The sequence below is a fragment of the Microcaecilia unicolor genome, chromosome 7 (assembly GCF_901765095.1).
Source record: "Microcaecilia unicolor chromosome 7, aMicUni1.1, whole genome shotgun sequence".
NCBI classification, from domain to species: domain Eukaryota; kingdom Metazoa; phylum Chordata; class Amphibia; order Gymnophiona; family Siphonopidae; genus Microcaecilia; species Microcaecilia unicolor.
This window is the reverse complement of record NC_044037.1, coordinates 179,126,088-179,144,150: the sequence shown is the minus strand read 5'-3', so window position 1 is coordinate 179,144,150 and position 18,063 is coordinate 179,126,088. Positions and strand designations below refer to the sequence as shown.

Genomic DNA, 18,063 nt, shown 5'->3' with positions numbered 1-18,063 from the left:
CGGAGGGATTGTCCCGCAAGGAGAGTTGCAGCTGATATCGGCAGCGTCTATAGGAGGCCCTGCGGGATCGTCCACGCCGGAAAATTTACTATCTGGATGTAGCTTAAGTGGAGTACTCCCCCCGGCTTCTCCTATTCTGGCGACTCCTGCGATGACCTCGGGCGGATTTGTGAGATCTGCCGTGGTTACGTTGGAAACCCTGGTGGAGGCAATCCAGGCCCTGAGCTCGACTGTGCAACAATCCACTAACTCATTTAAAGCTGAAGTAGCCGAAATTAAAGCTCAACACCATATCCTAGACGAGCGGGTGAAGAAACAAGAAGAAAAATGTGAGTTTAATAATTGTGAGATTAAAAAGTTAAAAGTATGTTCTGGAACACTGATTGCAGATACTGAGAAGGTTCAGAAGACTGAGTATCTAGAGAATCAGTTAAGACGAAATAACTTGAGATTCCTGAACTTTCCAAAGTCACCAACTCTACCTGCAGTAGAAATGCTGAGAAAGTATTTTTTGGAAGTGTTGCGAATACCAACTGATTTATTTCCACCAATAGTAACTCCACTCCTCTACTTTCCACCAATAGTAAAGGCATATTACATTACAGGATTGAGATTACCTTCTGTTCCAAATGTACCACAAAATTTAACTGATTTACTTGAAACCTCGTTGGAGGTAATCACAGAACGTACGACTTTAATTGTAACCTTTGCCATCGAGTCTGATAGAAATAATGCTCTGCGGCTTTACTTCAGAAACATTGGCGAGCATACAAGTTTATCCGGATTTGAGTAGATCTACACAGAGACGGAGAAAGGAATTCCTAGTGCTGAGGCCACATACTTTAGCACTGGGAGGAACTTTTACCCTAAAATTTTCCTGCAGATGTTTAATTTCTTTGAATTCAGTTAATTATGTGTTCTTTGACCCAGTTAAATTGGCACAATTTATTTCCTTAAAGGAAAGGGACACGGCTGAGCGGCCCTTGACTCCTCCAACGGGTAGCTGAAACCGCTGGTTGGTAAATGTGTTCTCCCTCTCATAATATTTCTTTTTGCTTAATAATGGGATAATTCCCTTTAATATTATTTCCTTATATCTTGGAATTATTTTGTGGACAAATTTAAAAGTTATTTTTCCTGTCATTTAAATTGATAGATTGGTATTTTTTATTTTTCTGGCATTTATTTTATGTAAATGTATAATTGAAAATTAATAAAGAGTAAAATTAAAAAAAAGAAAAGCATATCTTTATCGATTTAATCTGTTTAATAATCAAAACATCATCATGCTATATACTTAAACCCACTACTGGTTTTGTGAATATCACTTCTCCCGTATCACATAACTTGTAAGAACTTGACATTCATACATTAATCACCAGGTTCTTGTCCTTAAATCATCTCCTTTGCCTTACATCGCCTTGAATAGTTCGTTTTCAAAACGAGTTATTTAGTATCAAACTACTTCCTTCAAATCTAAGGCAACCTTGGCATTCACTGGGAAGTAAAAATAGTTCAAATATCAAAAGTCTCTTGCCATGCCGGGTGTAATAGATCCACTGTTGTCCATCAGTGGATCACATGAATGACCGAGGAACGGCATTATTTCAACTGACTAGTTGAGTTTGGCGGTTTCTGTGGACACCCTACTCCCATAAAGAGCCTCAGTCATTCATGGAAGAATGGCTGGCTCTCATGGTGGGGCAGGATTTCAGCAGTAAAGATGAATTTATTGCCTAGGTTACTATTTCTGTTTCAGATCCTACCTCTGGCCATACTGAGAGCACAACTGCTGTGATTCTAATCGGAAATCTCCAGTTTTGTGTGTGTGTGTGGGGGGGGGGGGGGGGGGGGGGGTCGCCCTTCTAGGTTAGCTAAGAAGGTGACGTGGGGCTCGGTGGATTTGGGAGGTAGGAGAATGCCCAGTTTATTGTGGTACTATTGGGCTGCCCAACTAAAACTTATATCTGGCTTGTGTCAAAAGGGCTCAAACACTATTCTGGAACAGCATCTTGTGAAGGATTTTCCCCTTGGGGCGGTTCTTTGGGCATCCCTCTCTGATAGTGCTTATAAGCAACTGACAACTAATCAGTTTGTTTCACACTTATTGTCCCTATGGAGCTATTTAAAACCAAAGCTGAGAGGTTCCCGTGCTCCCTCCTCTTTAGCATATCTTACTTAAGAGCCAGGTTTCCCTGCAGGTCTGAACCAGGGGTTGTTTAATGACTGGGCTCGCCAGGGTCTCCTTAAATTCCAGGATTTTCTAGATGCTGGGGAAATGCGTTCTTTTGGGGACCTACGGGAGTCCCATGGGCTATCTCCTACAGATTTTTTTTCCCTATCTGCAGGTGAAGCACTATATCTTTAGTCAAGGGTGGATGAGATCGGACCCTGATGAATCTGATAACATGGGAGAACCTATGGGCTTCCTTGGGGTTGCTCAAGTGAACCATTACTCATCTGTACCACTTTATATGGGGGACTGACTTTGTTCAATTTCCTTACATGCAGGCGTGGGAGAGGGATTTGAGGTGTGAATTGAGTGTGAGTGAATGGAGGGCAATATACGTGGAGGTGAAAAAAAGCTTCTATCTGTGTTTTGATTAAAGAAAATGCGTTTAAAATATTGAGTAGATGGTATTACACACCAGACAGAATAAGGGCTATGTTTCCAGGCTCTTCTGATTTATGTTGGAGATGTGGATTGGAGGTAGGCACCTTTTCCCATGTCTGGTGGTCTTGTCATCAGCTTCGAGGGTTTTGGAAAGGAATTACTCTAAAATTGTCCTCCAACCTTGAAGCATTGTTCCCCTGTGATCCTAAATGGTGCTTGCTTGGCTGGAGAAACCGAAGAAGCTCGAAGTGGCAGCGCCAATTCAAGCGCCTGTGCTTGGTGGCAGCAAAGACTGTTATAGCGGATCACTGGAAATGGGACAGAGGGCCCTCTCTTCATAGTTGGTTCCAGAAATTACATTTGTTGGGAGAAGTGGAGAAGTTGACAGATCGAAGACTGGGGCAGTATGACCCCATGGCAGATGAATGAGCACACTTGGAATGTTTGTTGAGGGACACTTGAGCGGACCTGGGGGGGGGGGGGGGGGTTAGGGATTGGTGTGCCTTTGTGGAATTATTATGGGGGCTTTTTAGACGGTGAGGGGGAGATACTCTGAAGTAACAACGGAGTGCTCAGATCTTGCTACCTTGGCACAGGGGAGGTTTGGGGGGGGGGGGGGAAATATGTGGGGCTTTTGTTCTGTATTCTGCAGATTATTTTATGATAACTATCAGGCTTATTTTCGAAAGAGAAGGGCGCCCATCTTTCAACACAAATCGGAAGATAGGCGTCCTTCTCCCAAGGTCGCCCAAATCGGCATAATCGAAAGCCGATTTTGGGCGTCCTCAACTGCTTTCCGTTGCGGGGACGACCAAAGTTCACGGGGGCGTGTTGGAAGCATAGCAACGGCGGGACTGGGGCGTGCTTAACACATGGGCATCCTCGGCCAATAATGGAAAAAAAGAAGGGCGTCACTGACGAACACTTGGACGACTTTATTTGGTCCTTTTTTTTTTATGACCAAGCCACAAAAATGTGCCCTAAATGACCAGATGACCACCGGAGGGAATCGGGGATGACCTCCCCTTACTCCCCCAGTGGTCACTAACTCCCTACCACCTTTAAAAAAATGTGTAAATATTTTTTACAGACTCTATGCCAGCCTCAACAAAAATTTAACATAAAAAAACAAACAAACAAACAACCAGTTAAAGGATAGAAAAGAGAGAGTAGGGTTAAATGGTCAGTATTCTCAATGCAGAAGGGCAGATAGTAGCATTCCACAGGGGTCTGTGCTGGGACCGCTGCTTTTTAACATATTTATTAATGATCTAGATATGGGAACAACTAGTGAGGTAATTAAATTTGCTGACGACACAAAGTTATTCAAAGTTGTTAAATTGCAAAAGGATTGTGAAAAATTGCAAGACGAACTTACGAGACTGGACATCCAAATGCCAGATGATGTTTAATGTGAGCAAGTGCGAAGTGATGCATGTGGGAAAAAGCAACCCGAACTATAGCTATGTGATGCAAGGTTCTGCGTTAGGAGTCACCGACCAGGAAAAGGATCTAGAAGTCATCATTGACGATACGCTGAAAATCTCTGCTCAGTGTGCTGCTGTGGCAGCAAAGAAAGCAAATAATATTAGGTATTATTAGGAAAGGAATGGAAAATAAAAACAAGGATGTTACAATGCCTTTGTATTGCTCCATGGTGCAACTGCACCTTGAATACTGTGTGCAATTCTGGTCACCGCATCTCAAAAAAGATATAGTGGAATTAGAAAGGGTACAGAAAAGGGCCATGAAAATGATAAAAGGGATGGGACGACTTGCCTATGAGGAAAGGCTAAAGCGGCTAGGGCTCTTCAGCTTGGAGAAAAGACGGCTGAGGGGAGAAATGATAAAGGTATATACAATGAGTGGAGTGGAACGGGTAAATGTGAATCACTTGTTTACTCATTCCAAAAATACTACGACTTGGGGGCAAGCAATGAAGCTACAAAATAGTAAATTTAAAATGAATCTGAGAAAATATTTCTTCACTCAATGTGTAATTAAACTCTGGAATTCATTGCCAGGGAATGTGGTAGAAGCAGTTAGCTTAGTGGGGTTTAAAAAAGGTTTGGATAGCTTCCTAAAAGAAAATCCACCACTTCTTTCTAGGATAAGCAGCATAAAACGTATTGTACTCTTTGGGGATCTTGCCAGGTAATTGTATTCTTGATTGGCTACTGTTGGAAACAGGATACTGGGCTTGATGGACCTTCGCTCTGTCTCAGTATGGCTACACTTATCTATATATATAAAAGGCAACCCCAACGTTCTGATGCCTCCACGGAAGTTGAGGCGCCCGAGATATCCGGTGTGCCCTGGAGTGTCTGCACCGCCCTCGCGTCAAAACGTCATGACGGCGAGGGCGGAGCTATTGACACTCGAGGGCCGAAACGGCCCACAGCGAACAAGGCAAGTAGCTTCGAGGGACGGAGGGAGGGGGGCCCCTTGCTAGCGCCCGTTTCATTCCGCTCAGAAACGGGCATTTTTTCCTAGTGTACTTATATACTTACGTACAAAATCTTTGACAACAATTTGGTTTCGTAGTTTAACAGGGATATCCGCCTATAAGAGGAAGGCATAAGAGGATCTCTGCCCGGCTTCGGAAAGACTATCATTTGCGCCTGGTGGAAGGAATCTGGTGCCTTCTCATTTGGTATTATGTCCATGTACATCACAGTCAAATGTGGACTGATTTTGTCTGTTAGAATTTTATAGAATTCAGTCCGAAATCCATCGGGCCCAGGTGCTTTCCCCAGTGGGCCTTGTACAATAGCCAACTGGACCTCATCTGGAGAAATGGGAATATTAATAGCTGCTAATTGATCAGGGTTAATCGAGGGGAGATCTAGATTGGAAAGATATAGTGAGCCATACAAGCCTGTATCGGCGATAGCATCATATAGTGATATAATACTGTCGAAAAATGTTTACAATTTCAGTGTCGGCATATGTACGAAGTCCCCCCTCCTTTTTTAACTGGAGGACTCGTTGCATGCCCATTTGCTGATGTATGAGGTGGGTAATAGTTTCCCACTTTTGTTACCATGAAGGAATAACTGGTATTTACAGTACATTTACATAAGTATATAAGTACATAAGTAGTGCCATACTGGGAAAGACCAAAGGTCCATCTAGCCCAGCATCCTGTCACCGACAGTGGCCAATCCAGGTCAAGGGCACCTGGCACGTTCCCCAAACGTAAAAACATTCCAGACAAGTTATACCTAAAAATGCGGAATTTTTCCAAGTCCATTTAATAGCGGTCTATGGACTTGTCCTTTAGGAATCTATCTAACCCCTTTTTAAACTCCGTCAAGCTAACCGCCCGTACCACGTTCTCCGGCAACGAATTCCAGAGTCTAATTACACGTTGGGTGAAGAAAAAATTTCTCCGATTCGTTTTAAATTTACCACACTGTAGCTTCAACTCATGCCCTCTAGTCCTAGTATTTTTGGATAGCGTGAACAGTCGCTTCACATCCACCCGATCCATTTCTTTTTGTTACATTTGTACCCCATGCTTTCCCACTCATGGCAGGCTCAATGCGGCTTACATGGGGCAATGGAGGGTTAAGTGACTTGCCCAGAGTCACAAGGAGCTGCCTGTGCCTGAAGTGGGAATCGAACTCAGTTCCCCAGGACCAAAGTCCACCACCCTAACCACTAGGCCACTCCTCCACTCATTTGTGATTTAATGGCCTATTGGTGTAGAAGTTCATTAAGCTCAGCCTGGGTAGCAAGTAGACTGGCCCTATTAAACCCTGTCGGGGAGGTCCCAAACCTGATTCTATCTTGACAGACTCTCCTCTCCAGCCACAAGATGTTCCTGTCTCTCATTTTATATTTGTGACTGAGATACACAATGATCTCACCCCTTAGAACAGCCTTAGCTGCTTCCCAAAAGAAGGCCGGTCTATCCAAATAAGCTTCATTGTAGCTATGACATTCCTGCCATTTCTGATTTAAAAAGTCATGGAAGGAAGGGTCTCTGTACAGCTCAGCTGCAAACCTCCACCTTCTCTGAGTCCCCTGTCCCGCCTCTGTTAGGTGCAGTTGTACCCAAATCATTGCATGATCTGATATGGCATATGCACCAATTTCAGCCCTGGAGATCTTAGAGAATAGCCCTCTAGATATTAATATATATAGTCAATCCTTTACTGAGTGGCGTGTGCCCTAGATAGATGAGTGTAATCATTTTCAACTGGATGCAACACTCTCCAAACATCAAGCATATTCAATGCATTACAAAGAAATGGTAAACCTTTGGAGTAATCCCAATTAGCTCCCAGTGGGGGAGAGGATTTATCCAAGGTAGGATCGTAAACAATGTTAAAGTCACCACCCATAATAATATTCCCGTGCCACAATGGGGCGAGCACATCAATCAGTGATCTATATATTTTATTATTAAACACATTGGGACCATAAAAGTTACAAAGCACAAACTTTTGTTTGTCCAACAAAATAATAGCTAGGACAAAGTGGAAAGCGAATGCTACATACCTGTAGAAGGTATTCTCCGAGGACAGCAGGCTGATTGTTCTCACTGATGGGTGACGTCCACGGCAGCCCCTCCAATCGGAATCTTCACTAGCAAAGTCCTTTGCTAGCCCTCGCGCGCTGATGCGCACCGCGCATGCGCGGCCGTCTTCCCGCCCGAAACCGGCTTGAGCCGGCCAGTCTCATGTGTAGCAAGACAAAGACAAGGGAAGACACAACTCCAAAGGGGAGGCGGGCAGGTTTGTGAGAACAATCAGCCTGCTGTCCTCGGAGAATACCTTCTACAGGTATGTAGCATTCGCTTTCTCCGAGGACAAGCAGGCTGCTTGTTCTCACTGATGGGGTATCCCTAGCCCCCAGGCTCACTCAAAACAACAACCATGGTCAATTGGGCCTCGCAACGGCGAGGACATAACTGAGATTGACCTAAAAAAATTTACCAACTAACTGAGAGTGCAGCCTGGAACAGAACAAACAGGGCCCTCGGGGGGTGGAGTTGGATCCTAAAGCCCAAACAGGTTCTGAAGAACTGACTGCCCAAACCGACTGTCGCGTCGGGTATCCTGCTGCAGGCAGTAATGAGATGTGAATGTGTGGACAGATGACCACGTCGCAGCTTTGCAAATTTCTTCAATGGAGGCTGACTTCAAGTGGGCTACCGACGCAGCCATGGCTCTAACATTATGAGCCGTGACATGACCCTCAAGAGCCAGCCCCGCCTGGGCGTAAGTGAAGGAAATGCAATCTGCTAGCCAATTGGATATGGTGCGTTTCCCCATAGCCACTCCCCTCCTATTGGGATCAAAAGAAACAAACAATTGGGCGGACTGTCTGTTGGGCTGTGTCCGCTCCAAATAGAAGGCCAATGCTCTCTTGCAGTCCAATGTGTGCAGCTGACGTTCAGCAGGGCAGGAATGAGGACGGGGAAAGAATGTTGGCAAGACAATTGACTGGTTCAGATGGAACTCCGACACAACCTTTGGCAGGAACTTAGGGTGAGTGCGGAGGACTACTCTGTTGTGATGAAATTTGGTGTAAGGGGCCTGGGCTACCAGGGCCTGAAGCTCACTGACTCTACGAGCTGAAGTAACTGCCACCAAGAAAATGACCTTCCAGGTCAAGTACTTCAGATGGCAGGAATTCAGTGGCTCAAAAGGAGGTTTCATCAGCTGGGTGAGAACGACATTGAGATCCCATGACACTGTAGGAGGCTTGACAGGGGGCTTTGACAAAAGCAAACCTCTCATGAAGCGAACAACTAAAGGCTGTCCTGAGATCGGCTTACCTTCCACATGGTAATGGTATGCACTGATTGCACTAAGGTGAACTCTTACAGAGTTGGTCTTGAGACCAGACTCAGATAAGTGCAGAAGGTATTCAAGCAGGGTCTGTGTAGGACAAGAACGAGGATCTAGGGCCTTGCTGTCACACCAGACGGCAAACCTCCTCCATAGAAAGAAGTAACTCCTCTTAGTGGAATCTTTCCTGGAAGCAAGCAAGATACGGGAGACACCCTCTGACAGACCCAAAGAGGCAAAGTCTACGCTCTCAACATCCAGGCCGTGAGAGCCAGGGACCGGAGGTTGGGATGCAGAAGAGCCCCTTCGTCCTGCGAGATGAGAGTTGGAAAACACTCCAATCTCCACGGTTCTTCGGAGGACAACTCCAGAAGAAGAGGGAACCAGATCTGACGCGGCCAAAAAGGAGCAATCAGAATCATGGTGCCTCGGTCTTGCTTGAGTTTCAACAAAGTCTTCCCCACCAGAGGTATGGGAGGATAAGCATACAGCAAGCCCTCCCCCCAATCCACGAGGAAGGCATCCGATGCCAGTCTGCCGTGGGCCTGAAGCCTGGAACAGAACTGAGGGACTTTGTGGTTGGCTCGAGATGCGAAGAGATCCAGCAAGGGGGTGCCCCACACTTGGAAGATCTGGCGCACCACTCGGGAGTTGAGCGACCACTCGTGAGGTTGCATAATCCTGCTCAACCTGTCGGCCAGACTGTTGTTTACGCCTGCCAGATATGTGGCTTGGAGCACCATGCCGTGACGGCGAGCCCAGAGCCACATGCTGACGGCTTCCTGACACAGGGGGCGAGATCCGGTGCCCCCCTGCTTGTTGACGTAGTACATGGCAACCTGGTTGTCTGTCTGCATTTGGATAATTTGATGGGACAGCCGATCTCTGAAAGCCTTCAGAGCGTTCCAGATCGCTCGCAACTCCAGAAGATTGATCTGTAGATCGCGTTCCTGGAGGGACCAGCTTCCTTGGGTGTGAAGCCCATCGACATGAGCTCCCCATCCCAGGAGAGACGCATCCGTGGTCAGCACTTTTTTGTGGCTGAGGAATTTGGAAAGGACGTCCCAGAGTCAAATTGGATCAAATCGTCCACCAATACAGGGATTCGAGAAAACTCGTGGACAGGTGGATCACGTCTTCTAGATCCCCAGCAGCCTGAACCACTGGGAAGCTAGGGTCCATTGAGCAGATCTCATGTGAAGGCGGGCCATGGGAGTCACATGAACTGTGGAGGCCATGTGGCCCAGCAATCTCAACATCTGCCGAGCTGTGATCTGCTGGGACGCTCGCACCCGCGAGACGAGGGACAACAAGTTGTTGGCTCTCGCCTCTGGGAGATAGGCACGAGCCGTCCGAGAATCCAGCAGAGCTCCTATGAATTCGAGTCTCTGCGCTGGGAGAAGATGGGACTTTGGGTAATTTATCACAAACCCCAGTAGCTGCAGGAGGCGAATAGTCATCTGCATGGACTGCAGGGCTCCTGCCTCGGATGTGTTCTTCACCAGCCAATCGTCGAGATATGGGAACACGTGCACCCCCAGCCTGCGAAGTGCTGCTGCTACTACAGCCAAGCACTTTGTGAACACCCTGGGCGCAGAGGCGAGCCCAAAGGGTAGCACACAGTACTGGAAGTGACGTGTGCTCAGCTGAAATCGCAGATACTGTCTGTGAGCTGGCAGTATCGGGATGTGTGTGTAGGCATCCTTCAAGTCCAGAGAGCATAGCCAATCGTTTTCCTGAATCATGGGAAATAGGGTGCCCAGGGAAAGCATCCTGAACTTTTCTTTGACCAGATATTTGTTCAGGGCCCTTAGGTCTAGGATGGGACGCATCCCCCCTGTTTTCTTTTCCACAAGGAAGTACCTGGAATAGAACCCCAGCCCTTCTTGCCCGGATGGCACGGGCTCGACCGCATTGGCGCTGAGAAGGGCGGAGAGTTCCTCTGCAAGTACCTGCTTGTGCTGGAAGCTGTAAGACTGAGCTCCCGGTGGACAATTTGGAGGTTTTGAGGCCAAATTGAGGGTGTATCCTTGCCGGACTATTTGGAGAACCCACTGATCGGAGGTTATGAGAGGCCACCTTTGGTGAAAAGCTTTCAACCTCCCTCCGACTGGCAGGTCGCCCGGCACGGACACTTGGATGTCGGCTATGCTCTGCTGGAGCCAGTCAAAAGCTCGCCCCTTGCTTTTGCTGGGGAGCCGAGGGGCCTTGCTGAGTCGCACGCTGCTGACGAGAGCGAGCGCGCTGGGGCTTAGCCTGGGCCGCAGGCTGTCGAGAAGGAGGATTGTACATACGCTTGCCAGAAGAGTAGGGAACAGTCTTCCTTCCCCCGAAAAATCGTCTACCTGTAGAGGTAGAAGCTGAAGGCTGCCGGCGGGAGAACTTGTCGAATGCGGTGTCCCGCTGGTGGAGCTGCTCTACCACCTGCTCGACTTTCTCTCCAAAAATGTTATCCGCACAGCAAGGCGAGTCCGCAATCCGCTGCTGGATTCTATTCTCCAGGTCGGAGGCACGCAGCCATGAGAGCCTGCGCATCACCACACCTTGAGCAGCGGCCCTGGACGCAACATCAAAGGTGTCATACACCCCTCTGGCCAGGAATTTTCTGCACGCCTTCAGCTGCCTGACCACCTCCTGAAAAGGCTTGGCTTGCTCAGGGGGGAGAGCATCAACCAAGCCCGCCAACTGCCGCACATTGTTCCGCATGTGTATGCTCGTGTAGAGCTGGTAAGACTGGATTTTGGCCACGAGCATAGAAGAATGGTAGGCCTTCCTCCCAAAGGAGTCTAAGGTTCTAGAGTCCTTGCCCGGGGGCGCCGAAGCATGCTCCCTAGAACTCTAGCCTTCTTTAGGGCCAGATCCACAACTCCAGAATCATGAGGCAACTGGGTGCGCATCAGATCTGGGTCCCCATGGATCCGGTACTGGGACTCGATCTTCTTGGGGATGTGGGGATTAGTTAAAGGTTTTGTCCAGTTCACAAGCAATGTCTTTTTTAGGACATGGTGCAAGGGAACAGTGGACGCTTCCTTAGGTGGAGAAGGATAGTCCAGGAGCTCAAACATTTCAGCCCTGGGCTCGTCCTCCACAACCACCGGGAAGGGGATGGCCGTAGACATCTCCCGGACAAAGGAAGCGAAAGACAGACTCTCAGGAGGAGAAAGCTGTCTTTCAGGAGAGGGAGTGGGATCGGAAGGAAGACCCTCAGACTCCTCGTCAGAGAAATATCTGGGGTCTTCTTCCTCTTCCCACGAGGCCTCACCCTCGATGTCAGACACAAGTTCACGGACCTGTGTCTGCAACCGTGCCCGACTCGACTCCGTGGAGCCACGTCCACGATGGGGGCGTCGAGAGGTAGACTCCCTCGCCCGCATCGGCGAAGCTCCCTCCGCCGACGTAGTCGGGGAGCCTTCCTGGGAGGCGACGGCAGCCAGCACCGCACGCGGCACCGACGCCGGAGACCTCACCTCGGGCGATGGGCCAGCCGGCGCCACGCTCGACGGTACCGGTGGCGCAAGCACCGCCGGTACCGGAGGGGTAGGGCGCAACAGCTCCCCCAGGATCTCTGGGAGAACGGCCCGGAGGCTCTCGTTCAGAGCGGCTGCAGAGAAAGGCATGGAAGTCGATGCAGGCGTCGACGTCAGAACCTGTTCCGGGCGTGGAGGCTGTTCCGGGCTGTCCAGAGTGGAGCGCATCGACACCTCCTGAACAGAGGGTGAGCGGTCCTCTCGGTGCCGATGTCTGCTGGGTGCCGACTCCCCCGGCGACCCAGAGCTCTCGGTACCGACACGGGAAGGGGACCGGTGACGATGCTTCTTCGACTTCTTGGAACGAAGCGTGTCACCGGAGCTTCCCGGTACCGACGAGGAGGACGTAGAATCCAGCCGTCGCTTCCTCGGGGCCGAGGCCGAAGGAGGTCGGTCTCGGGGGGGCTGTACCGCAGGAGCCCTCAGGGTAGGGGGAGACCCACCCGAAGGCTCACCGCCACCAGCAGGGGAATGGACAGCCCTCACCTGCACTCCAGACGAAGCACCACCGTCCGACGACATCAGCAGACGAGGTCCCGGTACCACCGACGTCGATGCAGCTATCCGCTGTCTCGGCGCCGATGCAGAGGGCCGATGCCTCGATGCACTGGCGGCCGAGGATGAAGCTCTGGACGCTGAAGACGTCGATGCACTCGATACCCCCGGTGCCGATGCCGACGAAGAGCCCGAGAACAAAACGTTCCACTGGGCCAATCTCGCTACCTGAGTCCGCCTTTGCAAGAGGGAACACAGACTACAGGCCTGAGGGCGGTGCTCGGCCCCCAGACACTGAAGACACGACGCGTGCCTGTCAGTGAGCGAGATTACCCGGGCGCACTGGGTGCACTTCTTGAAGCCGCTGGAAGGCTTCGATGTCATGGGCGGAAAAATCACGCCGGCGAAATCAAAAGCCAAAATGGCGAAAATGAGCACCAAAACTTTGAGGGAGAAAAAATCTCGACCGAGGCCGAAAAGAGGCCTACCCCGACGACGAAAGAAAACTTACCGGGGCAAAATCTGAAAATACGGGAAGGGGCAAAACGAAACCCGAGAGGGCTTCCGGAGCACTTCCCAAACAGTTTTAAAGGATTTTCCGAAGAAAAACACGTTGAAAAAAGGACGCGCGAGGTCGACTTTCCGGGGCTCGACACGGCGAAAACACGACCGTACCGAGTGCGGACGAAAGAAGACTGGCCGGCTCTAGCCGGTTTCGGGCGGGAAGACGGCCGCGCATGCGCGGTGCGCATCGGCGCGCGAGGGCTAGCAAAGGACTTTGCTAGTGAAGATTCCGATTGGAGGGGCTGCCGTGGACGTCACCCATCAGTGAGAACAAGCAGCCTGCTTGTCCTCGGAGAAACTACCATTAGTCCTCTGGATAGGTCCATGGTGTATTGTGTGTGTGGTACTAGTCTGCTTTTTTTCCTAAGAAAAAAATGTACTGGTAATAATGCAGAGCTAACCTTGGAGGATGGGGTAACCAAGCCCATCTCAAAAAGGCTATATCAGAACCAGGGCATGGTTAAGCATTTCTTTATTTCACAAGATTTATATCCTGCACTATCATCATCATTCTAGGTGGAGAACAAATTTACATACATAATATCAGACTGTATTAAAATAATAAAATTGTCAAACATATTAAAAACCATCCATAACAAGTGACCTGAGCTGCCTGTACCCGATCATGTACCACTATAATTAATATTACTTTGCAACATCAAAAAAATAATCAGGCCAGTTGTTAAGCTTGCTGAAATAAAACAGTCTTTTAAGCAATCTTAAAATCTTTTAAGCGTCTTAATGTAAGAATATTTGGGGGCAGAGCATTCCAAAATATAGGAACTGCAATATAAAATATAGCAGACTTGTATTCTTCGAGGTTTATTAACTTATAGGATAGGAAGGTACATCTAACAAGTTAGCTGTCAAAGAGCGTAGCGAACGGGAGAGGTTGATGCGTGTGCAAAGAAGCAGAAACCACTGTGGAAATCTTATTGGTCAATACTTTAGCCCACTTTTTAAAAAGCCCCGCTTCCCAAGGATATCTATCACAAATATGCATGAGATAGAACAGCATGCTTTGGAAATACAATATAGGCAAATCTCTCATGCATATTCATGGTGGTTACTCTGAAAACCAGATTGGCTGTGGGGTTCTCATAAAGGGTTGAGAAGCCCTGGTACTACTACTACTATTTAGCAATTTTATAGCGCTACAAGGCGTACGCAGCACTGCACAAACATAGAAGAAAGACAGTCCCTGCTCAAAGAGCTTACAATCTAACAGACAAAAATAAAGTAAGCAAATCAAATCAATTAATGTAGTACATGCTGTATGCTTAGAAATAAAGGAGATTTTAGATTCCCCACTTACTCCCTTTTTTGAGCCAGGGACTTTGCCAGCTGTTCCCAGACGCAGAGTGCTTCTCCTCATCTCCTTTCTTGCTTGCTTTCAGTATCTCCCAAGGCAATATGTGCACATTCCCTCTTTCCTATGTGGGAAGCACTGTGTGCTTATGTAACTCACCAGGCCCATGGACACTCATTCGAGGCTCCTGTGCATTGATTGGACTGTGGAGGTTACTAGGCCCATTTGCAGCTGCAAACTGTGAACTGAAGCTGGGAGGAAAGTGCAGGTCCCAACTTAGGATTGGAGAGCTAGGGGCTTGTGCTGACTTCGGCTAGGTACTTACCACTGGTGGCCTGCTTTTCATGAGGATTCTCTACTTTTTCCTTGCTGTGAGACGCGTCAGGGCTGCTGCTAGTGGCGAGTCCTGGTAAAGTGAGTTTAGGAGGGTAGTTCCTGCCAGAGCAGACCTCCCTCCCTTTCCTGATGAGTGAAAACTGCGTATGGCCTCTCAGCAGCTGCAGCATTCAGTAGCAGAGTGTGCTGGAAGTTGTCCCGGTTTCTGCATATGGTTTACGGTCTGTGTTGCAGTGATTTTTATAAATATAGCTATAGTTTACTCCACTTGCCGGGCTTTTAAAAGTAAGTTCACAGCAGTTTACAATCCAATAAAATAATGAAAAACAATATTCCGGACTGAATGAGCTAACACAGTTGCTCTAACTGCCTGAAATCTGTAACATGTTTGCAAGCGTTAGGGTGTGCCAAAGTCCTAGTTAGTTATAACCAGGTATTACTGTTAGCATATCGCAGGGCTTTTATTAAGCTGATAGAGAACTCCAAAGTATACAGCAATGAGCGAGCACATAAAAATAAAAATCAATAATTGGCTCAGGAGAGCCAGGAACGCTATAACTGGAACTCCCTTACAAAGTTCAGGGGTACAATTTATGGATAAGTTTAAAGATTTGAGGGATAAATTAAAATAAAACAAAACAAAAATTAGATACCTTTTTATTGGACCAACTTAATACATTTTTTGATTAGCTTTTGAAGGCAATACCTTCTTCAGATCAGAAATGAGCAAATGTTGACAAACATCAGAGTATATAAGTGAAACATGGGATTTGATATACAGCCTTTCTGTGGTTTCTGCAACTACATTCGAAGCGGTTCACATAGTATATACAGGTACATATTTGTACCTGGGGTAATGGAGGGTTAAATAAATGACTTGCCCAGAGTCATAAGGATCTGCAGTGGGAATTGAACCCAGTTCCCCAGGATAAAAGCCCACAGCACTAACCACTAGGCTACTCCACAAACGTATTCCAATGATAGTCTCACAGGGAAAGCTAGGGGTGAGGTGAGAAAGAGAGAGAGATGGATAGCTGATCAGAGGATGACAAAGTAGTATATAATTTTATTTTTTTGTAATGTGATAGGAAGCCCAGATCTTTGTTAAGTCTGGTGGGTATCAAAGTTTCCATATATTACCTTTAAAAAGTAGATTAACATGGCTACCACACCACTTTATCCAAGATTTTGGGGAAAAAAATAACCTCTTGATTTAGTAGATTCCATATCATCTGTGCACCTGTCACTTGGACCCCAGAAACCTTAAAGCAGGTTGTTTACAGTACATGCATCGCAGAGAGGTTTCTGATTAGCAGATCATGGAATCAGGTACATTCTTATTGGAGTATATAAGAACGCAAGTACATAAGTGTTGCCATACTGGAACACACCAAAGGTCCATCAAGCCCAGTATCCTGTTTGCAACAGTGTCCAATCCAGGTCACAAGTACCTGACAAGATTCCAAAACAGTATGATACATTTTATGCTGCTTACCCCAGAAATAAGCAGTGGATTTTCCCAAGTCCATTTAATAATGGCTTATGGACTTTTCTTTTAGGAAGCTATCCAAACCTTTTTTAAACCCCGCTAAGCTAACTGCTTTTACCACATTCTCTGGCAACAAATTCCAGAGTTTAGTTTAACTGAGTGAAGAAATATTTTCTCTGATTCACTTCACTCCACTCCACTCAGTATATTATACACCTCTATCATATCTCCCCTCAACTGTCTTTTCTCCAAGCTGAAGATCTAAAAGCCCTTTCATCCCATCCCCTTTATCATTTTCATCGCCCTTCTCTGTACCTTTTCTAAATCCACTATTTTTTTTTTTTTTTTTTAGATAAGGTGACCAGAACTGCACATAGTATTCAAGGTACGGTAGCACCATGGAGCGATACAAAGGCATTATGACATCATCGTTTTTATTTTCCATTCCTTTCCTAATAATACCTAACATTCTATTTCCTTTCTTTGTTGACGCAGCACACTGAGCAGAGGGTTTCAAACAATCGTCAATGATGACTCCTAGATCCTTTTCCTGGTCAGTGACTCCTAATGTGGAACCTTGCATCACGTAGCTATAGTTTGGGTTCCTCTTTCCCAAATGCATCACTTTGCACTTGCTCACATTAAATATCATCTGCCATTTGGATGCCCAGTCTCCCAGTCTCATAAGGTTGTCTTGCAATTTTTCACAATCCTCTTGTGATTTAACAACTTTGAGTAACTTTGTGTTGTCGGCAAATTTAATTACCTCACTAGTTATTCCCATTTCTAGATCATTTTTAAATATGTTAAAAAGCAGCGGTCACAACAGAGACCCCTGCAGAACCCCACTATCTACCCTTCTCTATTGAGAATACTGACCATTTAACCCTACTCTCTGTTTTCTATCTTTTAACCAGTTTTTAATCCACAATAGAACACTACCTCCTATCCCATGACTCTCCAATTTCCTCTGGAGTCTTTCATGAGGTACTTTGTTAAATGCCTTTTGAAAATCCAGATACACAACATCAACCGGCTCACCTTTATCCACATGTTCATTCACCCCTTCAATGAAACTTTACCTAGAACTGGGCATCCAAATAGCAGATGACGTTTAATGTGAGCAAGTGCAAAGTGATGCATGTGGGAAAGAGGAACCTAAACTATAGGTACATGATGCAAGTTTTCACATTAGGAGTCACCCCCCCAGGAAAATGATCTAGGTGTCATCATTGATGATATGTTGAAATCCTCTGCTCAGTGTGCAGCAGCAGCTAAAAAAGCAAATAAAATATTAGATATTATTAGAAAAGGAATGGAAAACAAAAATGAGAATATTATAATGCTTTTGTATCGCTCCATGGAGTGACCACACCTCAAATACGGTGTGCACTTCTGGTCACCGCATCTCAAAAAAAGATATAGCAGAATTAGAAAAGGTACAGAGAAGGGCAACGAAAATGATAAAGGGGATAGGACAACTTACCTATGAAGAAATGCTAAAGTGGTTAGGGATGTTCAGTTTGAAGATGGCTGAGGGGTGATATGAGAGAGTTCTATAAAATACTGGGCCCTGTTTAAGCTGCGCTGTAGGTGCGCAAACCTTTTAGCGTGCACTAACGCTAGAGACACCCCTAGGAATATAATGGATGTCTCTATCGTTAGCGTGTGCTAAAATGTTAGCGTGCCTACTGCGCAGCTTAGTAAACAGGGCCCACTGAGTGGAGTGAAACAGGTAGATATAAATCGCTTGTTTACTCTTTCCAAAAATACTAGGTCTAGGGGCACGCAATGAAGCTACTAAGTAGTAAATTTAAAACAAATCAGAGAAAATGTTTCTTCACTCAACAAGTAATTAAACTCTGGAATTTGTTGCAGAGAATGTTGTAAAAGCAGTTAGCTTAGCAGGGTTTAAAAAAAGTTTGAAT

The 18,063-nt window shown here is 46.8% G+C and overlaps 1 protein-coding gene across 6 annotated transcripts in view; it reads right to left on the bottom strand.

Annotated features, from left to right (window-relative positions):
- Positions 1 to 18,063, bottom strand: part of C7H9orf64 (chromosome 7 C9orf64 homolog) — an 88,544-nt gene that overhangs the window by 52,126 nt on the left and 18,355 nt on the right. The window contains exon 1 of one of the 6 annotated variants that reach the window (XM_030210093.1): positions 14,636 to 14,786. The exons of 2 other annotated variants lie outside the window; for them this stretch is intronic. In XM_030210093.1, coding sequence (XP_030065953.1) covers positions 14,636 to 14,656 — 21 coding nt within the window. In that variant the 5' untranslated portion in view covers positions 14,657 to 14,786. Of the gene's footprint in view, positions 1 to 14,316; positions 14,337 to 14,631; positions 14,787 to 18,063 lie in introns of those variants that run through there. 3 more of the 6 variants (XM_030210094.1, XM_030210098.1, XM_030210096.1) reach the window with 3 other exon arrangements.